The sequence below is a fragment of the Andrographis paniculata genome, unplaced genomic scaffold (assembly GCF_009805555.1).
Source record: "Andrographis paniculata isolate CXL003 unplaced genomic scaffold, ASM980555v1 Contig60END, whole genome shotgun sequence".
Lineage (NCBI taxonomy): Eukaryota > Viridiplantae > Streptophyta > Magnoliopsida > Lamiales > Acanthaceae > Andrographis > Andrographis paniculata.
In genome coordinates, this window is record NW_026137596.1 from 1,571,128 (window position 1) to 1,592,587 (window position 21,460).

General features: G+C 34.2%; 5 protein-coding genes and 1 non-coding gene across 7 annotated transcripts; 4 read left to right on the plus strand and 2 right to left on the minus strand.

Moving 5' to 3' along the window:
- Positions 1-691: 691 nt before the first annotated feature.
- LOC127260086 (RPM1-interacting protein 4-like) lies at positions 692-3,338 on the plus strand. The gene is made up of 4 exons (XM_051287753.1): positions 692-956; positions 1,709-2,236; positions 2,639-2,824; positions 2,972-3,338. The coding sequence occupies exons 1-4, from the start codon at positions 951-953 to the stop codon at positions 2,987-2,989; spliced, it is 738 nt and encodes a 245-aa protein (XP_051143710.1). The 5' UTR covers positions 692-950; the 3' UTR covers positions 2,990-3,338.
- A 465-nt stretch (positions 3,339-3,803) lies between these two features.
- Positions 3,804-6,597, minus strand: LOC127260043 (ethylene-responsive transcription factor-like protein At4g13040). Of its 2 annotated transcripts, none has more exons than XM_051287687.1 (7): positions 5,906-6,264; positions 5,332-5,382; positions 5,098-5,228; positions 4,744-4,828; positions 4,473-4,647; positions 4,229-4,350; positions 3,804-4,143 (listed from the first exon to the last, which is right to left on the minus strand). In XM_051287687.1, exons 2-7 carry the CDS (start codon positions 5,372-5,374, stop codon positions 4,106-4,108), a joined length of 594 nt encoding a protein of 197 aa, XP_051143644.1. In that variant the 5' UTR covers positions 5,375-5,382; positions 5,906-6,264; the 3' UTR covers positions 3,804-4,105. The 2 variants fall into 2 exon arrangements, with proteins under 2 accessions (XP_051143644.1, XP_051143643.1); XM_051287686.1 differs by lacking the exon at positions 5,906-6,264 and adding an exon at positions 6,295-6,597 and having other exon boundaries at positions 3,805-4,143.
- A 477-nt stretch (positions 6,598-7,074) lies between these two features.
- LOC127260045 (lipoyl synthase, chloroplastic-like) lies at positions 7,075-9,921 on the minus strand. Its single transcript, XM_051287690.1, has 6 exons — positions 9,250-9,921; positions 8,722-8,812; positions 8,448-8,605; positions 7,808-7,979; positions 7,611-7,721; positions 7,075-7,509 (listed from the first exon to the last, which is right to left on the minus strand). The coding sequence occupies exons 1-6, from the start codon at positions 9,726-9,728 to the stop codon at positions 7,432-7,434; spliced, it is 1,089 nt and encodes a 362-aa protein (XP_051143647.1). The 5' UTR covers positions 9,729-9,921; the 3' UTR covers positions 7,075-7,431.
- A 2,283-nt stretch (positions 9,922-12,204) lies between these two features.
- Positions 12,205-12,307, plus strand: LOC127260211 (U6 spliceosomal RNA). Its single transcript, XR_007840652.1, has one exon. It is a non-coding gene; the product is annotated as a U6 spliceosomal RNA (small nuclear RNA).
- A 1,557-nt stretch (positions 12,308-13,864) lies between these two features.
- On the plus strand, positions 13,865-14,965 carry LOC127260046 (wound-induced basic protein). The gene is made up of 2 exons (XM_051287691.1): positions 13,865-13,975; positions 14,718-14,965. Exons 1-2 carry the CDS (start codon positions 13,905-13,907, stop codon positions 14,788-14,790), a joined length of 144 nt encoding a protein of 47 aa, XP_051143648.1. The 5' UTR covers positions 13,865-13,904; the 3' UTR covers positions 14,791-14,965.
- Positions 14,966-16,427: 1,462 nt separating this feature from the next.
- On the plus strand, positions 16,428-19,431 carry LOC127260044 (galacturonosyltransferase 8-like). The gene is made up of 3 exons (XM_051287688.1): positions 16,428-16,721; positions 17,053-18,303; positions 18,883-19,431. Exons 1-3 carry the CDS (start codon positions 16,512-16,514, stop codon positions 19,156-19,158), a joined length of 1,737 nt encoding a protein of 578 aa, XP_051143645.1. The 5' UTR covers positions 16,428-16,511; the 3' UTR covers positions 19,159-19,431.
- Positions 19,432-21,460: the final 2,029 nt, after the last annotated feature.

Below are 21,460 nucleotides of genomic sequence, written 5' to 3' on the forward strand. Positions count from 1 at the left end.
TATTTACTAATTATACCACTCTTAAACTTAAAATTCTTATGTTTACAGTAAACTAAAATAAATACCGGTCAGAGGAAGTATAAAACACAACCATTAATCCTTTTTTTTTTTTTTCTGCAACGGTGGAATCCGCAATTATATCTCGATCGAATGTGTAATAGAAAAAATTTAAATATACAACGAGTCCATTTTCATACCACCGGTCTTGTGTAATAGAATATGTCTGTATAGTTGTATGATATGATTTTTAGTATAATATAAAAAAAAAATAAAAATAGATATTTGAATTGATTTTTTGGAGAAAAAAATTGAATGAACAGTGTATTTAAAATCCAATCCAAAGCAAACACACCTTTTAAGTATTGAATATATTAATTCAACATACTAAAGACAGCAGTTGGTTAATAATGTTGTTATTATATAAATCTATAAAATATTTCAATTGTAATTTGTGTGTATATATATATATATATTCAATTGAAAAAAGACAGAAATTGAGAAAAAGACTTGTGCCTAATGAAAGTTACTGCAGAATTGAAGAATCACATGAATGAACGAATGACTACGTTCATACATACATTAACGAGTTTACAGAAACAGGTGAAAGAAATTTAAAACGAAGGAACGGAGGAGGTAAGAGCTTCTAGTCAATGGTTGATGTTGATAAACCCACCCCACCCCACCCCCCCTCTCCTCTGCCCCCAATCATTCATTCTATCATCCTTCGTACCCCCTTGCTATTTCTCTCTATCTCTCTCTACCTCTTTCTCTCTCTAGTTTTTGTTTCGGGAATTTGGGATATTTATATTATACTATTTGTTATTTCTCGACTATGTGCTGTTGCTATTTGCCTTGAATCATCGAGCTGAACCTTGGATTTGGTTTGGATACTCTAGTGCTTCCTCTCTGTTTTGATTCCTATCCTAATTGTGGAATTGAAGAATTTTGAAATGGCTGTAAGTTTTTTTTTTTTTTTTTTTTAAATTCTTCGGCGGCTGTTTCTTCGTGGATTCGATTTGGTTTGCCTGAACAGGAAGTTCGTAATGCGATGAAGGTTTTAAGTATTCGTTCGTTTTTTTTTTTTTTGGAAACTGTTAACTATCGATCGATAGGCTTCATTTATTGCTGTACTGTTTTTGTTTCATTCTGCGTGTTGGATGTTGTCTGTTTGGCTGCCTTGTGTTCTTCGCTGTTCTGGTTTCTGAAATTGATTTGGGAAATTCCCAAATGATTCGGGACGACGAAGACCATAAAATTTGTGCAGTCAACACAGTAGTTAGGGACGTGGAATCCACGCCGTCGATGAGATGAACGGTGTAGATTCGTCTGGAATTTGAGGATTCCTTAAGAATCCCCCCTCTCTATGTGTTGAAAATTTCTTGAAATCTCTTTTGGGGAAAATTGAAAAAGAAATGAAACTAGTAAGAGAATCTTGTGGAATCAATGAATATTGAGCACATTTTGCTTTTTTTGAAGCTTCCAATTGTGTGGAGTTTTGTAATGTGGTGAAGAAGATTGTAATGTAATGTAATGTTGAGATCCATTGAGAGATTATGTGTTTGGTTCTTTTATAGAGCTAAGAGTCTATAGAACAGTTCTTGTATTCGAAATTCTTACCCGAAGGCTGCTTGATGTTGCCTATGTTTGTATGTAAAAACTGTTTTTATACATAATGATTCTTCGATTCTTGTTTCTTGATCCGGTGCAGCGTTCGAATGTGCCAAAATTCGGCAACTGGGAAAACGAGGACAATGTTCCCTACACGGTGTACTTCGAGAAGGCAAGAAAGAATCGAGGAGGGGGGAAGATGACAAATCCTAATGATCCTCAAGAGAATCAAGAAGTGTTCGACGTACCTCCTCGATCCAAACCGAACGAGCCGGTGGGGAGGGGAGCTGCGGAGCGAGTGGCTGAACAACGAGGGGGTAGTAAGGGTGATGGTGATCTTATACATCCGAATAAGTCTCCGGCTCGTGTGGAAAACACGGTTCAGAAAACTGGTAATGAGTTGAACTATGGTGCGCCCCGTGGACAGAGGCCAGCCCGACCTGCAAGGACCAGCGGCGGCTCCGACAGCATGGAGCGTTCGCCGCTCCACCCGCGTTACCCGGCTAAAGTGATGGGGGTGGGAAGCGCGTCTCCCACTCCCACTTCTTGGGATGGGAGGAACTATGAAAGTGTTCGTGGCGATCAGGGAAGATCCCGGCCTAAGCCGGTTGCTCGAGGAGATGAAAGTGTAAGTTCTTTTGTTTTACGTTGAATTGTGCTTTTAGTTCTTTAAAAGGTATCTTTTTTATGGTAATCCTATGGTATAATCTCATGCATCGATGTTTTTCTTGTGTCAATTTTATGAGTTCTTGGAAGTTATGTAGCCAAAATTAATAAAAAATTGTTTTGAATCCACCTTTAGATCACGATTCGAAAATTAAAATTTGCTCGAGGGGTTAGGCTTGTTAGCGAGCGCGTAGGAAATTCATTGTGCTCGACTAATAGATTTGGCTTGATGAATTTTGAATCATCAGGCTTCACAAATAGGTCAAGTTCAAGTCGAGCCTCATAATCATTTTTGGGTTTTCTTACATCTTAGGATTAACTAAACCCGAAATCATCGGTTGTGATTATTGTTTCTACACTGCAGCCTGATGCTAGTGCTGCAGTTCCGAAATTCGGGGAATGGGATGAAAACGATCCGAGCTCGGCAGAACAGTTTACGGGGATTTTTGACAAAGTAAGGGAGGAGAGGCATTCTAGCCACAACAATGTTTCCGGCGGAACTCCGAGGCATTCTTCCCATAACCGCGGCCAACAGGCCGCCAAACAGCCTGTAAGTTCTTCTCCTTATTCTAACTGATTTGAGTAGAAGATGAGCATATTATATTATTATATACATAATTTTATTTATTTTTCTTACAAAAAAAGTAACAGGTTTCTTGATTTTGTAATGATCATTGTGTGGTATTGTTTGCTGCAGAAATGCTGCTTTCTTTGAGATGAGATGAGATGAGACGAGACGTGTGTTTGTTTCTTTCCCAATTGGGTGAGACCTCCTCCTGCTGTCAGTGTTTCAAAAGAACATGGTAAGTAGCTTTGAAAGAGCTATTTCTGTGTGTCATTATTTCAGTTTTGATTCTACCTTATCCATGTTGTTGCTGTCTCTTTTCACAATAAACCAATGTTTGCTTTTAATTATTATTTTTTTCTATATTTGTAGTATTTCTTTAGAGGTTTCTGATCTGGGTTTTGGTCTATCTTTTTTTCTTTTTTCATTATTTATTGTAATGTTTGTGTAGTGTAGATAGACAGACTGTCATCAACCTATGGGAGATTTATTTTGCTGACTTCTGATGATGTTATTACGGTCTTTTCTTTTACTACTGTGATTCTTCAGCGCGTGCCTTACTTTAAATGCACAATATAAAAGGGTGGGTTTGTTTAAACGATTTTGAACAATTTTTATTATTCATGTAATTTTATTTTTTAAAAAAATTATGGTAAATAAGACTATTATAATGAGACGGATGAAATATTTTTTTATTTTTTATATTATACCAAAAATTAATTTTATATTAGATAAATATTTATTTATATCACATTTTAAAATAACCCCGAACAATCACATCGTACCACACCAGAGCGATTATGTATTTCTATTCATAACCGTACTATTAATTTGGATTCGAACTCCGGATCAAATCTTTGTGCTGATATAATTTAATTGGTATTGTATAGTTGTGATAAATGCATGATTAAACAAAATTATAGTGTGACTAAAGTATATATGTATTTACATGATTGCAATCATCAAATTACTAAAGGAATATATAACTTTGTGACTTTTAATTTATTAAATAATATAATTCTACCATCAAATTAATAGTAATACACAATGATAATTCGAACCTATATATATATATATATATATGTACGTATATAGACTCCAACAATTGAATTGAATCATATACGCAAGCAGATCAACACCATCCCATTTCAATCTTCTTCTCAAAAACTAGCAGAGAAAAACTATGTACATACCTGAAAGAAACAGGAGAACAATCAATGGCCGGTTCCAAAGCCGGAACACGACGGCTCGGCCTAACCTTTCCGGTTAGGTTTGCGACTGCGGCTCGGTTCTTTTCTGGTTTTCTGACAACAATGAAGAAGTTAGTTAGATCACGATAATCAAAGAATTAAAGACCTTGGAAGTTTACACAATGCAAGTTTTTCTTACTCTTGTTTGCAATGGCATGTCTCGTCACGGCTAAGAACTCGTCCCAGCTGTACTTCCTGAGCTCCTGCTTTTCCTCCTTGGAGAGTTCGAAGTTGGGCTCTCGCCCGCACATAAATGCAGCCCTGGATGAGTTCGAGTGTCAAAAAGATAAATAATGTGTTTGGGTCAAGTATTTAACTAATCTTGATTCTACTGGATCATGTAAATCTAGAAGGTATTCGAGGACATATCCTATCTGCATTACCTGTCGTATAGTCGAGCAGCCTCTTCCTCAGAGGCGACAGTCCCCAAGTGGATCTGTTTCTTGTCGACTTTAATGGCGGCTTGCCATTTTCTGTTCTTGAAGTAGACTCCCCGCATTGTGCATGGCTCCTGATCTTGAACGAGCTTCCTCTTGTATCGCTTTCTGTGCTTGATCCCTGGCCGGAGAAATTAAATCCCAGGAACATTTGAATAAATCAGACGATGCGAACACAAGAATGTTAGAAAGAGAGATCGAATAGAGGCAGTATTACCAGGAAACACTTGAAGGGCTTTCTCCCTCGACTGACTGGAAACAGACAAATCCGGAGAACCGTGTGCAGTATCCGAGGTTGTTTCCTGAGATAGTTGTAAGAATGGGAAAAGAGCTCTATATGATGGATGTCGTTACGAGTTTTAGATACACAATGAAAGCTAGTATTAAATGCTGAATGGTATGTCACTGCACAATGAAGAGCTTAGCAAGTATTCAAATGGTCGAGGTATTTGTCAAAATAAGTAAACAACATTACAAAATTGAATCTTCTGCACAGAAACTTAAAAACACATTCATGCCATTTTGATCAAACTTCTATTATTGCACAAGTGAGTTTGGTGTATATGCTTACTTCTTTTGGAGCGCAACCGTTGTTTAAAGGCAAAGGGCATCCCTTGACCGGCTTTGCATTCCCCGTGCTGTCTTCAGGAGTTCGTCCATGATTAGGAAAGCTTGAAAATGGATCTAAAACAGAATTCTTCCCTGCACGAATTTCGCATGCAACATCACTTGGGACGCTCAAGAAATATCTGATACATTATCACATATTAAAGGTCTAATTCAAAAGGATATTGAAAATGGATACCAGAGCACAATCCCAAGAGCCTGCGCCTCCTAAGGCTCACCATAAGCAGTCCTGAAAAACATAATATGAGTTTATAAGGTCCTACGACGAAACATATAGTTTTTCCTTTGGTATAAAATTTGCAACTGCAATTTCCTTTTGCAAGAGAGTCTTGACTCAACAATCATAACAAAACATTAAACTACTTCCTCGATATCAAAATTTCAAGACAGCTTGTGTCTTCGACACAAATGGCACACCATTGCAAGAACTCAGAAAAACCAGAAAATCTGCAGGCGCTATGGAAAAGTGTTGAACATGCAAAGCTTTTATAAGATGATCATTTAACATTGCAGCAATTCACCCAATCTCATACACATTTATTAGAACATGTTACAAATCCAAATCCATGAAAGATATAAGCCCTAAGGTAACAAAAAGCTTTGAAATCCATACCAACCTTATCCTAAGGATCATAGAAACAGCAATCAATGGATACAATCCAACAACAGCAGGTCAAACCAAATAATTATCAACTATAACACCAAAAAAGGAAAAAAGGAGATGAAAAAGACTTGAATCATACTAAAAATACCCCCAAATTCTTCACTGCCAGGGTAACTGCAAGTCAACCCCCACCAACCTACCGCCTTTCGCGGAAGCAAACAATGTGCAAATAAAACTCACACAAAAAAACATGAAATCGTCCTTCGATCGACGTCGTGTAAAAACTAAAAGTTACAACAACCACTCGGTCGTGATTGCGAATGCTCAAGGAAAAAGCCAAATCAGACACATTCATTAGCCAGGAAAAAAAAAGAAGCAATTATCAGCACGAGGCTTGTTGTATTTTCCCAGTCAACTGAATAAGACAAAGTGGATTGAAGCACAACGCGAACATAACTACAGATATACATATATTTATATGTACAATCACGAGGAACGGTTTTTTTCGTTCCTCTTCCGCCGGCGGAGTTGAGCTACCTTGGTGCGCGTGAGAACCGAGGGAATGGTAAATCGAACAATCCAATACAGGCGGACTCCGAAGGTGGTGCGATTAGTGCGAGAAACCCAACAGAATCGGAGGGATTCAGTGATGAATATGCAGATACACTGTGTATAGCGTTGCTGCGTTCTACTCATGCATCAGACCCCATCAACCAGCTACGATCGCAATTTGGTAGAGAGAGAGAGAGAGAGAGAGAGAGCGGGGGTTGATATGGTTGAGCAGAGGATGGTGAACGTATGCAGGGTTGTTGTGGAATTACTTTTCTGCCCTCGATGATCATTGGCTCGCGTAATACTAATGGCGTTTTGTAGCCGGTTGTTGCTCTGGTGAATTGACGAGAATACCCTCGTCGGCGTCCGATTTTGTTGTTTTTTGGAGGGTAATTACTCGGGATGAAGTTAAGAAACATCTATTATAATATTTTCTAGTGAAGGGTGTGTTTGTTTGAAATTTCGACAAAACAAATAAAAAATATCTATTTTAGGGTAACTCCATGTGTATGGGTGGGTTCATTTCATACCTCATTCAAACTCAATCCAAACATCATTTATATAGTTTTTTATGAGGTCGGAATCTCTCAATCACCATGTTTTACTAATGAGACTCTCAAGTTCACAAAATAAATAAGTTTTTTGTTTTTATAAAAATCATATTAAATACTACAGTATAATTTAAATAAAAAAATTCAAAACTTTAAATCCAATTCAAACTGAAAAAATATATATAACCAATCCTTTTACGACGAGAGTATTATTGTGATAACGACATTTCACATGAAATGAACATATACAATAGAGAAACATGTAAAAGGAAAATAGTTAAGAGTACCAATTAGTCAGCGTCATGTTAATTATCCTAATTGGTACATTAAAAATAAATAGACAATACAAACTTCACATAGTACTTAAATTTTGTCCTGAAATCAATAATAATAATAATAATAATAATAATAATAATAATATATTATTTGAGCTATTGTTCATATATTTGTATTTGTAGTATTATATTGACTTGTAGAATTGCTAAACAGAAATCAGGAAGCCAAAATGGATCCACCAGAAACCTTTGGAGCTGTTGCAATTGCATTCATTGACAGGCAGTATAATTTTATCTTATATGTCTTCATGCATTAACCTCTGTTTTACCATGGTCTTAACAAAGAGCTCCCCAGCCCTATACGATGATCGAACCTGGAAAAACAACCAAAATATTACGGCATTTTAACAACTGTAGATACTAAAATCGAAACCAGATTCCATTCATAGCAAGATCATATAAGAGTGATGATTACCAAGGGTCCACTAGCAACATAACGAAAACCAATTGACTCGCCGTAATCTTTCCAAAAGGCGAACTTTTCGGGTGTGACATACTCTTTCACCGTCAGATGCAATGGTGTAGGCTGCAGGGTAGAAAATAAAATACAGGAAAAGTGAATATCATACCCAAATATTGAAAATTAGAAGTTGCAGGGTTATATTAGGTCACCTGTAAATACTGCCCTAGTGTCAAAATGTCCACATTGATGGCCCTTAAATCAGCCATAGCTTCTTTCAGTTCATCATCAGTTTCACCGAGGCCCAACATAATCGATGATTTTGTGATCATTCCCTCTTTACTGAGCTTGGCATGTCTCAGCACAGATAAACTTTGTGCATACCTGTGGTTAAAAATGTGAAGAAATAATCGAACTCGCCCTTTTTTTACCAAGATAGTAGTCAAATGAAAAACCCTTTTAAGTAGATTTCATCAAAGGAACATAGACAGGGAAAGAGATAAACGAATGAAAGAATTTCTGACTCACTATGTCAAAGACTAACTATTAAAATAAGTATTAAAGGATCATTTCACCTAAAAGTTAAGTTTGAATAAATACACATCATTTATTTATTTATATATTATGAAGTCAACCAACACGGCTCCTTACATGCAAAGTGGATTTAGTCACATATGAATCTTGTATGTGGACGTCTGGCTTTGATACCATAAGACTCTCATCTAAAAACTTAAGCTTAATTAGCATCATTTATTTATTTATATATTATGGAGTCATCCGACAGGAAGGAATATAATAATTGGCGTTATGAAAATTTTAACAAACATTTGAGCACAAATTCTTGCCACTTACCCAGCCCGAGGATCTCTAACAATCCGCTGAAGTCGTTTCACAGTTTCGATGTTGTGAGCAAAAACATCCAACCCTGAGTGAACAAGTGTAGACACAGCCTTCAAGTCACCTCGGAAATCCGATGTTAAACACTCAACCATAATATCAGGTTTAAGCCTCTGCCGATACATTTAACTGAAAGTTAGGATGACCATAAAGATGTGACTAGTTAGTTGTTCAATGCAATACTGTCTAGCCAAAAAAGGATGATCAAATCTGAGGCATAAAAATTTACCTTCATGGCTTTGACAGTTTCGGCAAAATGCCCACTTCCTCCATCAGGTAGATCATCTCTGTCGACACTTGTTAGAACAATATAATCCACGCTGAAAAGAATAAGCAGCAGCATCATTCTCAAAGTGCCGGATAGAAAACAAACATGAAAAACTAGTGATCGAATCGCTCGATACTAGACTTCACATTTTCACATTCATATGAATTAGGAAATTGCAAAACTAGGGATCAAAATCGAAACCATGGGAAACCTTAGTTTGCAATCTCATAACAGAATTATAAGGTTCAATCCTCTGCTCATTATCAGATTAACAATCTACACATCCACAAACTTATTTGTTACAATTTCCCATAGAACAAGGCCAAGGATTGCTAGCGGAGATTTCAATCTAGATCATGGAGTAGTTGCATTAAACTGACAAAAAAATGACCACCAATTGACAGAAAATCAGATTCAACATACTGTGCTACATTTAGCTAAAAGAATGAATGAATAAGAACATGGAAGGCAAAGGAGAAGAACAAGTACCCCCAGCTAGCAATGGCTTCGGCAGTGTTATAAGGTTCCATGGGATCGGGCGGCGCCGGATTCCGGCTAGTCTTCACGGCGCAGAACCGGCATCCTCTGGTGCAGGTGTCTCCTAGCAACATGATGGTGGCGGTGGCAATGCCATCGCCGCCTCCGTTCCAACACTCTCCGATGTTAGGGCACTGAGCTTCCTCGCAAACAGTGTTGAGCTTCAGCCTAGACAAGGACTGCTTAACCTCGTCGTACTTATCCCCTTGCGCAGCCTTCTGCCTCAACCAATCCGGCTTCTTCGCATTCGGATCTCTCCCCGTGTGAGGCCCCAGCCGGCTAGGTTGAGCCGCCGGTTTCGCCTCCAAATCTATCGGCAATTCGCATCGGACGGTTAAACCGACAGATTTCCGGGGCCATGGGTGACGGTGCGGAAGGTTGAGATTAGGGATGAGAGATTGCGAGGAGTTGGAAATACATTGGTGGATCATCTTCCTCCTTGGGAGAAAAGGAAACTTTGGGCTTCTGCGCTAGATAGGAGGGACTTCCGACGGCATACGTGAGTGGAACAAGTATACTCTGTTCTCCGCCATTGGAATCTCCGTCGGAGGACTCGGAACACCACGGGTCGGGTTTGGAACAAGCTAACCCGCCATTGACGACGCACAGAGAATTTCTCTAGTTTGATTTAGATAGAGAGTTTTATTTTCTATTTTTTATTTTTTATTTATTTAACTTTTGTACTCTACTCGTTCCCATCAGAAAGTATACATATTTTTATTTCTATTTTGAAATGTCGGATTACTAAGTAATCATTTCATTTTTTTCATAAATACTATTGTTTTACATCACATCGTTACTTTTATACCAAAAAAATAAGAATAAAAATATCATTTTATTACTTTTACCTGCCAATTAATCTCCGCACCAAAAGTAATTGTATACTTTTACTTGGACGGAGAGAGTATTATTTAAATCTCATCAATATTATACCTAAATTAATATTAAGATAAATTATTAAATTAAAAATATAATAATTTCTTTTATTTAGTTTATCCTCTTTTAGTAATCAATTTATTTTTTTTAATTGACAATATTGTATATATTCCTTTTGATTGTTTTTTTTTATTTTTTTTTTTACTTTAATAAATTGAAATGTCTGTCCATGGTGAATTTCTTATTTTTATAATTCTATTATTTTTTTATTTTTTATTTTTTGCAATTCCGTACTAAGCGCATTTTCAAGTGTATTATTTGAATTTAAAATCAAAATAATATTTAATAATATAATGTTTAAATAATAAGATTTAAAAATTTAGTGTATAGAATATGTAAAATAATTTTAGTTTAATATTTTTTAAGTAAAAAACACCTAACATCGTAAAACAATCCTAATATGAAATAATTTATACATAAAATTTTAAAAATAAAAATATTTAAAATTTTCATATATTTTAAATAATTAATAAATTACTTTTATTTTTTAATAAATAAAACCTAAATGAATCTCTTAGAGAGGAACAAGAACAATATTAATTATAGTTTAACATTAAAAAAAAAAAACAAATTCTTATATTTGTCAAAAAATCTTGAAAACAATACATCTCGAGTTTGTTTGTTTTGTATTTTAATTTAAGTATATATAATTATATAAATAATATGAAAATAATAAATATTATATACTCCCTCCGTCTCAGATATCGTGTCTGCTAGACACGGTATTTTAGGAGGAGTATAATTAGCAGATAATTAAAAATGTATTAGTGAAAATAATTATTCTATAATATAAATAATTATAAATTAAGATTAAGATAACTAATTAGTTTAATTAAAAATTAAAAAAAATTTAAAAATTTAAAATGAGAGTAAAGTGTGTAATCATTTTCCAAAAAAGAAAAGTAACATGGTATGTGGAACGGACAGAAACGACAACGTGGACATGGTATCTGGGATGAAGGGAGTATTACTTTTAAAAAAATATATAACAAAAAATTTTCACAAAACCAAACAAACCATTAGACATTCCAAGAAACGGGACAGAGTAGTAAGAATTTTGCATGCATCAAATGGAACGAGGGGTGAATAGTGAAATCATCAATGGTTAGGCAATCTCCAATACATACACTTCATTTATATACTTGTAATTCCAAATATGAAATTGTTACAGTATTTTTATTTTAATCATAACTCTATTTTTCATTAATATTTTTTAAATATTTAATTTTTTTTATTATTTATAATTAAAATAGTTTTAAAAAAAAAATTAAAAAAAAAAAAAAATTACAAAAAAAAAAAAAAAAACAACGGGCCAAAATATGTTTCAGGATTTGACCTCTATTGAAAACAACGGAAGCCAAATCCACCAATCCAGAACCATCAGTGACGTTGGATTGAAGATGCCCTTATTACTGTGGTGGCTGGCGTGGCGGGTGCACCGACGGAATCAATCATGTTTAAATTCTCGTTACCCTTCCCATTTATAATGGCCGCCGTTGCTATTCAAAACCTCACTATATTTTATTTAATTAAATATGAAATTTAAAACAATAAAAAAAACTGACCGCAAACAAATTTAAAACAAGGTTTGTTCTATTATTTATGAGGCCTAATCATATCTTTAAATTTTAATGTATTTTAACTCTGAAAATTTGAAACCTATGTGTAAATAATTTACATGATAAATCAACAAAAATATCTCACACAGAAAATTGATATTTTATGTAAATAAGAAAATAACTCAAATTAAATGTTTTGGAATTTACTACCGGTTTAATACTAATAAATCGGAGGAAAAAAATAATAATAAATAATACATAGAGTCGCCTATTGGGCCTGGAAATAAAAATATGACCCAAATAATGCTAGTCCAATAGAGGCCCACCCGTTCTGACAATATCCGGATATCCCACACCGTCAAATTGAAAACTCCAGTGGTTCTTTATCTATGGCTGCCAAACACTGTATTATGTCCCTTCGGGGACATCCGATAAAATTGGAACGATACAGAGAAGATTAGCATGGCCCCTGCGCAAGGATGACACGCATAAATCGAGAAATGGTCCAAATTTTTTTTTTTTTCCTTTTGCTATGAATTGTTTGTTTGATCGATTTTTTTGAAGTTTAGGGTTGGTTTATCATACAATTTGATAACTTATTTTTCCAGTAAAGGCCTGTGTGTTTATCTTGCTTGTTCTTAGATTTCAGATCTCTTCTGCGTTTTTGGAAACTTCAACCTCTCTATTTATAATTATATTGTGAAGTTGAAGTGCAGTGCAGTTATATGCTAAAGTTCATATAATTTTCACTTGAATGACCTTCTGATTTATGACTAATAGTGTTATGATTTAGGATACCGTACTATACCGGAAATATCAGTCAATACCGATACCGATATCGTATCGAATTTTTCGGTATGATTAAAATACATACGGGTACCGTACCGAAAGTTTTAATATACCTAATTTTGGTATACTGAAATTTTCGGTATGGTACCGATATATACCGTTTATACCGAAAATTTCAATTTCGGTACAATACCGGTATGTACGGATTATACCGAAAATATAATTTTAAATTTCAAAATAATTAAAAAAATTAATAAATATTACTACCTCCATCCCACAAACCGCTGCACTATAGACACAGTGGGTGTAATTAGCAGATAATTAAGAATGTATTAGTAAAAATAATTATCTTATAATATAAATAATTATAAATTAAGATTAAGATAACTAATTAGTTTAATTAAATTTTTTTAAAAATAAAATTAAAAATTTTAAAATGAGATTAAAGTGTATAATTATTTTCCAAAAAATAAAAGTGACATGGTATGTGATACGGACAAAAACGGCAACGTGGACATGGTATATGAGACGGAGAGAGTACTATTCTCTTCCACAAAATTATTATGAAAAAGTAAATAAATATTCAATAGTTTACATATTTTTTGTTATGATTTAAAAAAAAAATTAATAATTATTATTTATATTAATAATTAAATTATTTAATAAAAATAGTATCGGTACGGTATCATACCGAAATAACGAACTTTTCGAAAATTCATACCGATATCATACTCTAATTTTCGATATGATATCCATACCGTACCAAAATTTTCGGTATACCGAAATTTTCAGTATTTTCGACACAATACGATAAAACGGTATTTCGGTATATTTGGTAAATTTCTCTATCCCAGGAGTAGTCTTTACTTTATGAGTTTCACAATCCATTTTTTAATAATTATACTCCCTCCGTCTCATAACAAGGTATCCATTTACCTTTTGCGTCATTGTACTTAACATTAAAAATATTTTTATATTTGTATAATTTTTTATACAATTGTCATTATATTAGTATTATAAGACATTAATAGAAATATTTTTGTAATTTTTCCTTGATTTGTAATATATTTTGATATAATAATTAATATCGAAAGATCAACACACAAAAAATAAGTAAATAGATATTTAGTTATGAGAGGGAGTATATTTTGTTAATTTCATATTAAATTAAATCTAAATTTATATTACAGTTTCTTATTGGGCATTGGCCGATTAACATTGGGCTTTCTTAATGGGCCCAATTTCGTGCGTCTGGTTATAACTTTTGTGCCGAGTAGTAGAAGCGCAACTTTTGATTAGGGTTTCGGCGATTGAAGGTGGGAGATGATTTACGACGTGAATTCGCCGCTTTTCCGGTCGTTCCTCAGCCAGAAGGGTGGCTCTTCTGACAAGAGGTAGGTTTTTTGTGTTTGCGTCGATTTTGTGCGAGTTAAGCTTCGTGTGCTGATGTTTTTGAAGCGTGTGTAAGCATTTCGACATGGCTTTATTCTGGATGATTTACTTCGATGACTCTTGGTTCTATTTCAGTTACTTATTTTCCGCTTCACTGGATTTTCCTTGAAACCTCATAGCGTTGCAAGAATTGTTATATGTAGAAAAGTAAAAAAAGTGGATATTACTGTTATGTAAATTTAAGATGCGAGAAAGGATAGTTAAAATTAAATAATCAATAGGCATTTCTCTGGTATTTGTAGTGTTTGTGTTAATTGAAAATTTACAATCGAAGCGAAATACAAATGATACAATAGAAATTGTTCTTGGCAGAATAACAAGTGCAATAATTTGTGAAATTATCCAATTCTAATTAAATCTAAGATGTGAGTAGTGATAACATAAATTATGTAATCAATAGGCATGTCTTTGGTGTTTGTAATGTGTTTCCGTTAACCAGTATAATAAAATCATGGAAATTATTAAGTACAATCACCTTTTTCATCTGTATTATTGAATGTCTTCTTGGATTTTGTACTCTTATCAAATTAGATAATAAAATTAGCATTTTGTTCAGTGTTTTCAGAAGATTATTGGAGAAAATAACAAATAAAAATAATAATGAAGATCCATTTCAGTGCAAACCATTTAGGTTCTTTGTTGATCAATATATATATATATTTTCACTTTTGTATGTAAATCCAGAAAAACTGAGGAGCAGAAGCCCAAGGATCAGAAGCCAAAGGCTAATGAAAACAAGCCTGTTATGACAGAGTAGCTTTCTCATGATGGTTAGCTCATCTTCAACTTTTATTGTAATGTTATCAAATTGTTGTTCTGATTCAAACCGTCGTGCCGAGTGCACTCAAAACGTCGCATTTGCTGTTATATTGAATCCAGATATAACTTGATTTCAGTGAGGATGTTATTTCAATGAAATGATTTCTTGCCCACATCTTGTTCGAATTGTTTTTTCTTTTGTTGCTTTTGTGATGCATTCCTAATCTTTTTAAGCTAGAATTATTCGTCGGGAGTAAAAAAAAGATCCAATCATTAGGATGCCTAGTTTTGGGGTTGTTCCGGGTTTGGAACCGAGCATCGTTGAATTTATTTTGGTTGAATATTTGATTATACTGTAATTTCCCTGTCTGTTATGCTTGCTTATAGTGTTCTTGTTAGGCTATTTCCAACCCCTCAACCCCGTTTATACAATTTTAATTCTAAATATGCAGTTACTACAGTAATTTTACTCAAACTGTAACTCTATTTTTCACTATTATTCTTCAAATATTCAATTGTATTGTTACTGATCCGGAGCAAATTGTACCTAACAAAATTGGTGGATAATTTTGAAAATGCTTGAGATGAGTTGTAATTCAAATGGGTCATTTACATGGCTGTATGAGATCATACATAATACTAACTTATAAGGTGCAGTTGGATATCTAAATATATCTACACATAAATGCAGTGAACATAATTAACACCAATACAGATGTATGGACACAATATATATATATATATGTACACATATATATCATAATCTCGATGTATTAGAGCTGAGAATGGGTTGAATTTTTAAGTGGGTTAAATTGGCTAATTTAAAATTTATCAATTTATTTGAACGAGCCAGAAGACTCGATCGATTAGAAATACGATTATCAAATTGTAATAATCAATCCAAAAGAAAGCTATTTTGAAAAAATAGGTTTCGACTATTTTGGGTCTATTGTGTTTTGTTTGTCATTCAGTCCTTTTTTTTTTTAATAAAAATATTATTTTTTAAAATTTTTTTTACTATAAAAAAATATTTTTATCGGTTTTTTTTTTTTTTCTAAAATTTCTGCACAGCCAAATATGCATAAGTTTAAATAATGGAGATAAAATCATAAACGGACAAAATATATATTGATTTAATTTCGTGAAGCATTTCATAAGTAATTATTTATGATAATTATACCCTAATCAGCATCCAAACCTCCAGCTCCATTAATATGTTAACTGTACGATATGGATAATTATTTTATGTGATATAAATAAATTTTAATATGATATTTTAAATTAAAATAAATTTATAATATAATATAAAAAAATTATTATTTAATTTGATTTTTTTTAGCCAAAAAAATTTAAATAGTAAAAATACGTGAGAAAATAAAAAAAAGAACACAAACTGTATTTAATTTTAGTCTTTAGTTATTAATAGTACAACAAACAATAAAAGGCAGGACAAGGCTGTCTAGGTTGACAAATGACAAGTGACAACTGCCGACATTATTACTCGCTGCGATTTCATTTATATTAATATGGTACTACTTGCTACCAAGTGGGGTCCATTCACCGCCACGAACCGCGTTCTCAATTATCATACTGGCAACGTACAACTCTGCAAAGCACACTGTAGCAATACTGTTTTAATCCTCCTCACCCGCATTTTACCTTTTCCTATTCTCTTCACTTTCCTTTTATCTATCGTCTCTGCAGTCTCACTCTCCACGGATGCACACGCTCTCATCCGGAAAGGCAATGGCGCTCTCTTCGGGTCGGATCCGCCGACACGCTTGGTCGGATCGTGTCTCCGGACAACCGTTTCGGGGAGCAGTATCAGGATTCAGATGCATCGCTGGTTCTCTGGCGATCGCGGTTGCACTCTTCCTCACTGGATCGTTTCTCTTCGCCGCCGACTCTATACCTGCCGATCTCAAATCTGTAAGTTTGTGTGTGTGTGTGTTTTTATATATGTATGGAAGTTTTTTGTGGTTAATCGGTTTTGAATTCTTGTAGAAATTTTAGGAGGAATGTAAATTTGTTGTTGCGACTAGGCTTATTGCCACTGTTAGTAATAATTTTCGTCTGAAGTTGGGCGTTTGTTTGAGTGCATTTATGATAATTAGGATGAGCTTGTGGTACGACTTATTGCTACATTGATGTTATGTTTGTTTACTAATTGTAAGATTGCAATCGCTCTTTTTACCATTGATTACAAGTGTGTTGGAAATGTGCTAATATTTTTAGCTTTTTGGTTTACGATGTTTAATAGGGGTTTGCTAATGGTTCTGGATCTAGATTTACTTCTCTTCGGAGATCAATTTTGGCGTTGAAGACAGATCCACTAAAACCTCGTTTGGATCAGATCCGTAAGCAAGCAGAGGATCATAGAAGTTTAGCTTCGGCGTACGCTGCCTATGCCCGGAAACTCAAGCTCGAGAATTCCAAGCTTGTTAGGACTTTTGCTGATCTCTCCCAAAATTTCACTGATTTGGTGTCAAAACCTACCTATCAAGCTTTTCTTGATTCGGATGTGAACTTAATTGATGAGTTAGAACTAAGAAGGTTTGAGAAGGAGGTGAAGGAACGAATTAAGCTCACAAGGCAAGTAATATCTGAAGCAAAGGAGTCTTTCGATAATCAATTGAAAATTCATAAGTTGAAGGACACAATCTTTGCTCTGAACGAACAGTTAACGAAATCTAAAAAGCAGGGCGCTTTTTCAAGCTTGATTGCAGCCAAGTCGATTCCCAAAAGCTTGCATTGCTTGGCTTTGAGATTAATGGAAGAGAGAATTGCTCATCCTGAGAATTATTCAGACGAAGGAAAACCTCCCAAGCCAGAGATTGAGGATCCAAGACTTTACCACTATGCAATATTCTCTGATAACGTGATTGCTGCTTCTGTTGTGGTTAACTCAGCTGTTAAGAACACAAAAGAACCATGGAGACATGTGTTCCATGTTGTGACTGATAAGATGAATCTTGGGGCAATGCAAGTGATGTTTAAAATGAGGGATTATAGTGGTGCTCATATTGAAGTGAAGGCTGTTGAGGACTATAAATTCCTCAACTCTTCTTATGTTCCGGTGCTGAAACAGCTTGAGTCTTCTAAGCTTCAACAGTTCTACTTTGAAAATAAACTCGAGAATGCGACCAAGGACACAACAAATATGAAGTTTAGGAACCCAAAGTATTTGTCCATATTGAACCATCTCAGGTTCTATCTGCCTGAAATGTATCCCAAGCTGCACAAGATCTTGTTCCTGGATGATGACATAGTGGTTCAAAGAGATCTGACTGGACTCTGGAGCATAGACATGGATGGGAAGGTTAATGGGGCGGTGGAGACATGTTTTGGATCATTCCATCGCTACGCACAATACATGAATTTCTCGCACCCACTCATCAAAGCCAGGTTTAGTCCCAAGGCGTGTGCATGGGCTTATGGGATGAATTTCTTTGATTTGGATGCTTGGAGAAGGGAGAAGTGCACTGAAGAGTACCACTACTGGCAGAATCTGGTGAGAATAAGCTATTTTTAATCATTTGATTTTTCCTGTGTGGTTTAATTGATAGCATATATTATCAACTAGTTTTATGATTACTCATATGTAGCTCTAGCTTGTTGCACACACTATTATCTTATTACTTGAGTTTTCATGTGCAATTTATTTGCTCACATTTATTCTATTAACTAATCGCATGATTCTTCACACGTGGTTTTTGTTGTTTGCAATTGGGGACACATTGCTGGTAGATTATTTACCCTGAGTAATTTTTGTTTCTTGGGATGATTTTTGACCTTCCACTGCCCAGAAAAAGGTTTTTCTATAGAGCCTACTTCGTATGATAGTTTGTACACCATTGCATCACATAAATATGTACGGTTTTTGTTTGTTTTTGGATGTTGAAGTTCTTTGGATTTGAAAATTTTTAATCGAAACAAATGGTTTTGAATGCCATACTTTCTAGATGAAAGAAATATTTTGCAGTAGAATGAAAACAGGCTGAGAACTCCAACCAAACACACACACACAGATTCCATTTCTCTTTCACATAATGGATTTATCTAATTACATTTTTATGTTTCTTCTTTTCAGAATGAGAATCGGACATTGTGGAAACTGGGAACATTACCTCCAGGTTTAATCACATACTACTCGACAACGAAACCACTGGACAAAACTTGGCATGTATTGGGGCTTGGATACAATCCAAGTATTAGCATGGACGAAATCAAGAATGCTGCAGTTATACACTTCAACGGAAACATGAAGCCATGGCTCGACATTGCCATAGCCCAGTTCCGTCCACTCTGGACTAAGTATGTTGACTATGAAAACGAATACGTTCAGGCCTGCAACTTTGGTCTGTAAACTGGTGATTCAACACTTGCGCCATGGAACGTTTACAGGTACAGCGCGCAGCTCCTTACACTTAGTTTTAGTGCTCTATTTAACCACGAAATTTTTCCTTCTATTCGAAGCATTAGTTTTATTCATGTTAGTATATAGGTATAGCTTTCTTTGTCCATATCTTCTCACTGTTAAGTCTCAGTGGTTGAATGATGCTCGCAAACTTGTAACTGCATATATATATACACACACACATATTTATATATATATATATTATGTATTCATATTCGTGTCTTTTGAACTGGAACGTGTTATCTGCTTGCAAGTGCTTCAGAGGCCTTTTCTTCCTGGCTTATGCAGCAGCTTCTTAGTGTGAAGGCTAATGTTCTTATTTTGTGTGGTGAATAGAATTATTACATCTTAAATGATAAAAGTTGGCACAATTAATCTAATACAAAAGTATGTAATAACTCATGTACATAATAATAAGTCAGTGGTGGGGGTAGTGGTACGACGGTAATGAGTTCAAACTCCCGAGATTTGCTTAGTGCAACAGCAGCTTCTCACGTTATATAAAAAAAAAAAAAAAAGGTCCCGAGATCACCAAACGCATAAACTAGTAAGAAGCGGTCACAATATTTACATTAGAGCTGATAATGAGTCGATTTGTGTCTGGTTGAATACTTTAAACGAGTTAAATTACTAAACTCTATTCCAATCAATTCATTATTGTGTCGGGTTCGGGTTGGCTCTTGTTGACAGTATATATAATTAAGTCGAAATTTTTTATTCAAATCAAATTATTTTTTATTGGTTTGGGCCAAAATTAGGTTGAATTATTTAAAATTGAATTGAATTTAAATTAATTTATGAGAAAATTATTAAATTATGATTATTTTACGTATATAATAAATATAATAATATTGATTAATATATTATAATTGGGTATACATAATCGGGTTGAAATCTTTGATCCAAACTCAATTATTTCCTGTCGAATTGGTGTCGGGTTGTCGTGTGGGTTAAGTTTTTGCAAGCTCTAATTTACATGCACCTTATTTTCCGGATTGAATATACTTACTGCTCATTCCTTCCCATAACAAAATATTCATCATTTTTCCATTCTAGTCTGTCTCATAAAAAACTATCTATTTCCGTTTTTTGTAACGATACTATCTACCTAACATTACAAATACCTATACAACTTACAATATATTACACAAATATTATTATCTTTACCGCACGATGGCGCCCGAGCCGGAAGCCGGCAAAGCCCCATGGCGCGCTAGCCCGACACCCGGAGGGGCATCAAGCTCGCTGCACTGCGCATGCTCTCCCCCGGTTCGGGCGGACCGTCGTCCAACATACCGTCGTCGAAAGAGGGGCGATCCGGCACGCCTGCATCGGCCGCGCCCCCGAGCCGGAAGCCGGCAAAGCCCCGTGGTGCGCCAGCCCAATCACACGTACTAATAATGTTATTTTAGTTATTTTTACTTTATTGTTAGTTATATCCCAATATAATACTAATATTTTTAAAATTAAGTGACAAAAGCAAATGGATATTGGGAAGGGGGGAGTATATTATTTTTAAAGAAATTTAATATTAAATTGTTTACATTAAAATTCAAGTAAAAAAGATTTAAATTTAAAACGCAAAAAAAAAAAAAACAATGGTTTTGTTTTTATAGTGGGTTTGAGATTTTGTCAAATTCAAGCAAATTCGAAAATATGAACCTTTTTTTTTAAAATCAATTCAAATTGAATTGAAATATTCAAAATCTGAAGATCTAAAACCGGATTATAACCAAATCGAAAATTTTAAAATTGTATAGTATATTTAAAAAATTTAAATTTTGATCATTTTTATTTATTATATTTTTATTAAAATATTATAGTATATAATTATAAAATATATTAATATATAGTATTATATTTCGAATTTCTGTTTGATTCGGATTGGACGTCGAATTTTCAAATATTTTATTCGTTTTTATTTGTTTCTTTAAAAGTATTATTTAATTTTTTTAATTATAGTTATATTATTGATTGATTTATTTAAAATTAAAATTTTTAATTAATCAAGTAAATATTAAATATAAAATATTTATATGTATATATATATATTTGGATAAAATTAAAAATAATCATTAATTATAATAAGGATTAAACCTTTAAAGAAAAAAAAAAAGAAAGAAGATATTTAGAGGTTGCATAACCTCACGGTGAAAATGACACGTTAAAGTAGGTTGTAAATGCGGTGAAAAATGATTTACTTACATTAATTATTAATAAGCACGCTTTCTTAACAAAATGAATTTGGGTT

Bases quoted from the DNA above. Each gene is read 5' to 3' on its own strand.
- LOC127260086 (XM_051287753.1), top strand. The intron at 2,237-2,638 runs GTAAGTTCTTTT...TCTACACTGCAG, and splicing joins TTGCTCGAGGAGATGAAAGT to CCTGATGCTAGTGCTGCAGT.
- LOC127260043 (XM_051287687.1), bottom strand. From the start codon at position 5,374: ATGGTGAGCCTTAGGAGGCGCAGGCTCTTGGGATTGTGCTCTG. The intron at 5,229-5,331 runs GTATCCATTTTC...AAATTCGTGCAG, and splicing joins GCTCTTGGGATTGTGCTCTG to GGAAGAATTCTGTTTTAGAT. The intron at 4,144-4,228 runs GTAAGAAAAACT...CATTGTTGTCAG, and splicing joins ACATGCCATTGCAAACAAGA to AAAACCAGAAAAGAACCGAG.
- LOC127260045 (XM_051287690.1), bottom strand. From the start codon at position 9,728: ATGATCCACCAATGTATTTCCAACTCCTCGCAATCTCTCATCCCTAAT. The intron at 8,606-8,721 runs GTAAATTTTTAT...ATGTATCGGCAG, and splicing joins AAACTGTCAAAGCCATGAAG to AGGCTTAAACCTGATATTAT. The intron at 7,980-8,447 runs GTAAGTGGCAAG...TTTTAACCACAG, and splicing joins GTTAGAGATCCTCGGGCTGG to GTATGCACAAAGTTTATCTG.
- LOC127260046 (XM_051287691.1), top strand. From the start codon at position 13,905: ATGATTTACGACGTGAATTCGCCGCTTTTCCGGTCGTTCCTCAGCCAG. The intron at 13,976-14,717 runs GTAGGTTTTTTG...ATGTAAATCCAG, and splicing joins GGTGGCTCTTCTGACAAGAG to AAAAACTGAGGAGCAGAAGC.
- LOC127260044 (XM_051287688.1), top strand. From the start codon at position 16,512: ATGCACACGCTCTCATCCGGAAAGGCAATGGCGCTCTCTTCGGGTCGG. The intron at 16,722-17,052 runs GTAAGTTTGTGT...GATGTTTAATAG, and splicing joins TACCTGCCGATCTCAAATCT to GGGTTTGCTAATGGTTCTGG. The intron at 18,304-18,882 runs GTGAGAATAAGC...TCTTCTTTTCAG, and splicing joins ACCACTACTGGCAGAATCTG to AATGAGAATCGGACATTGTG.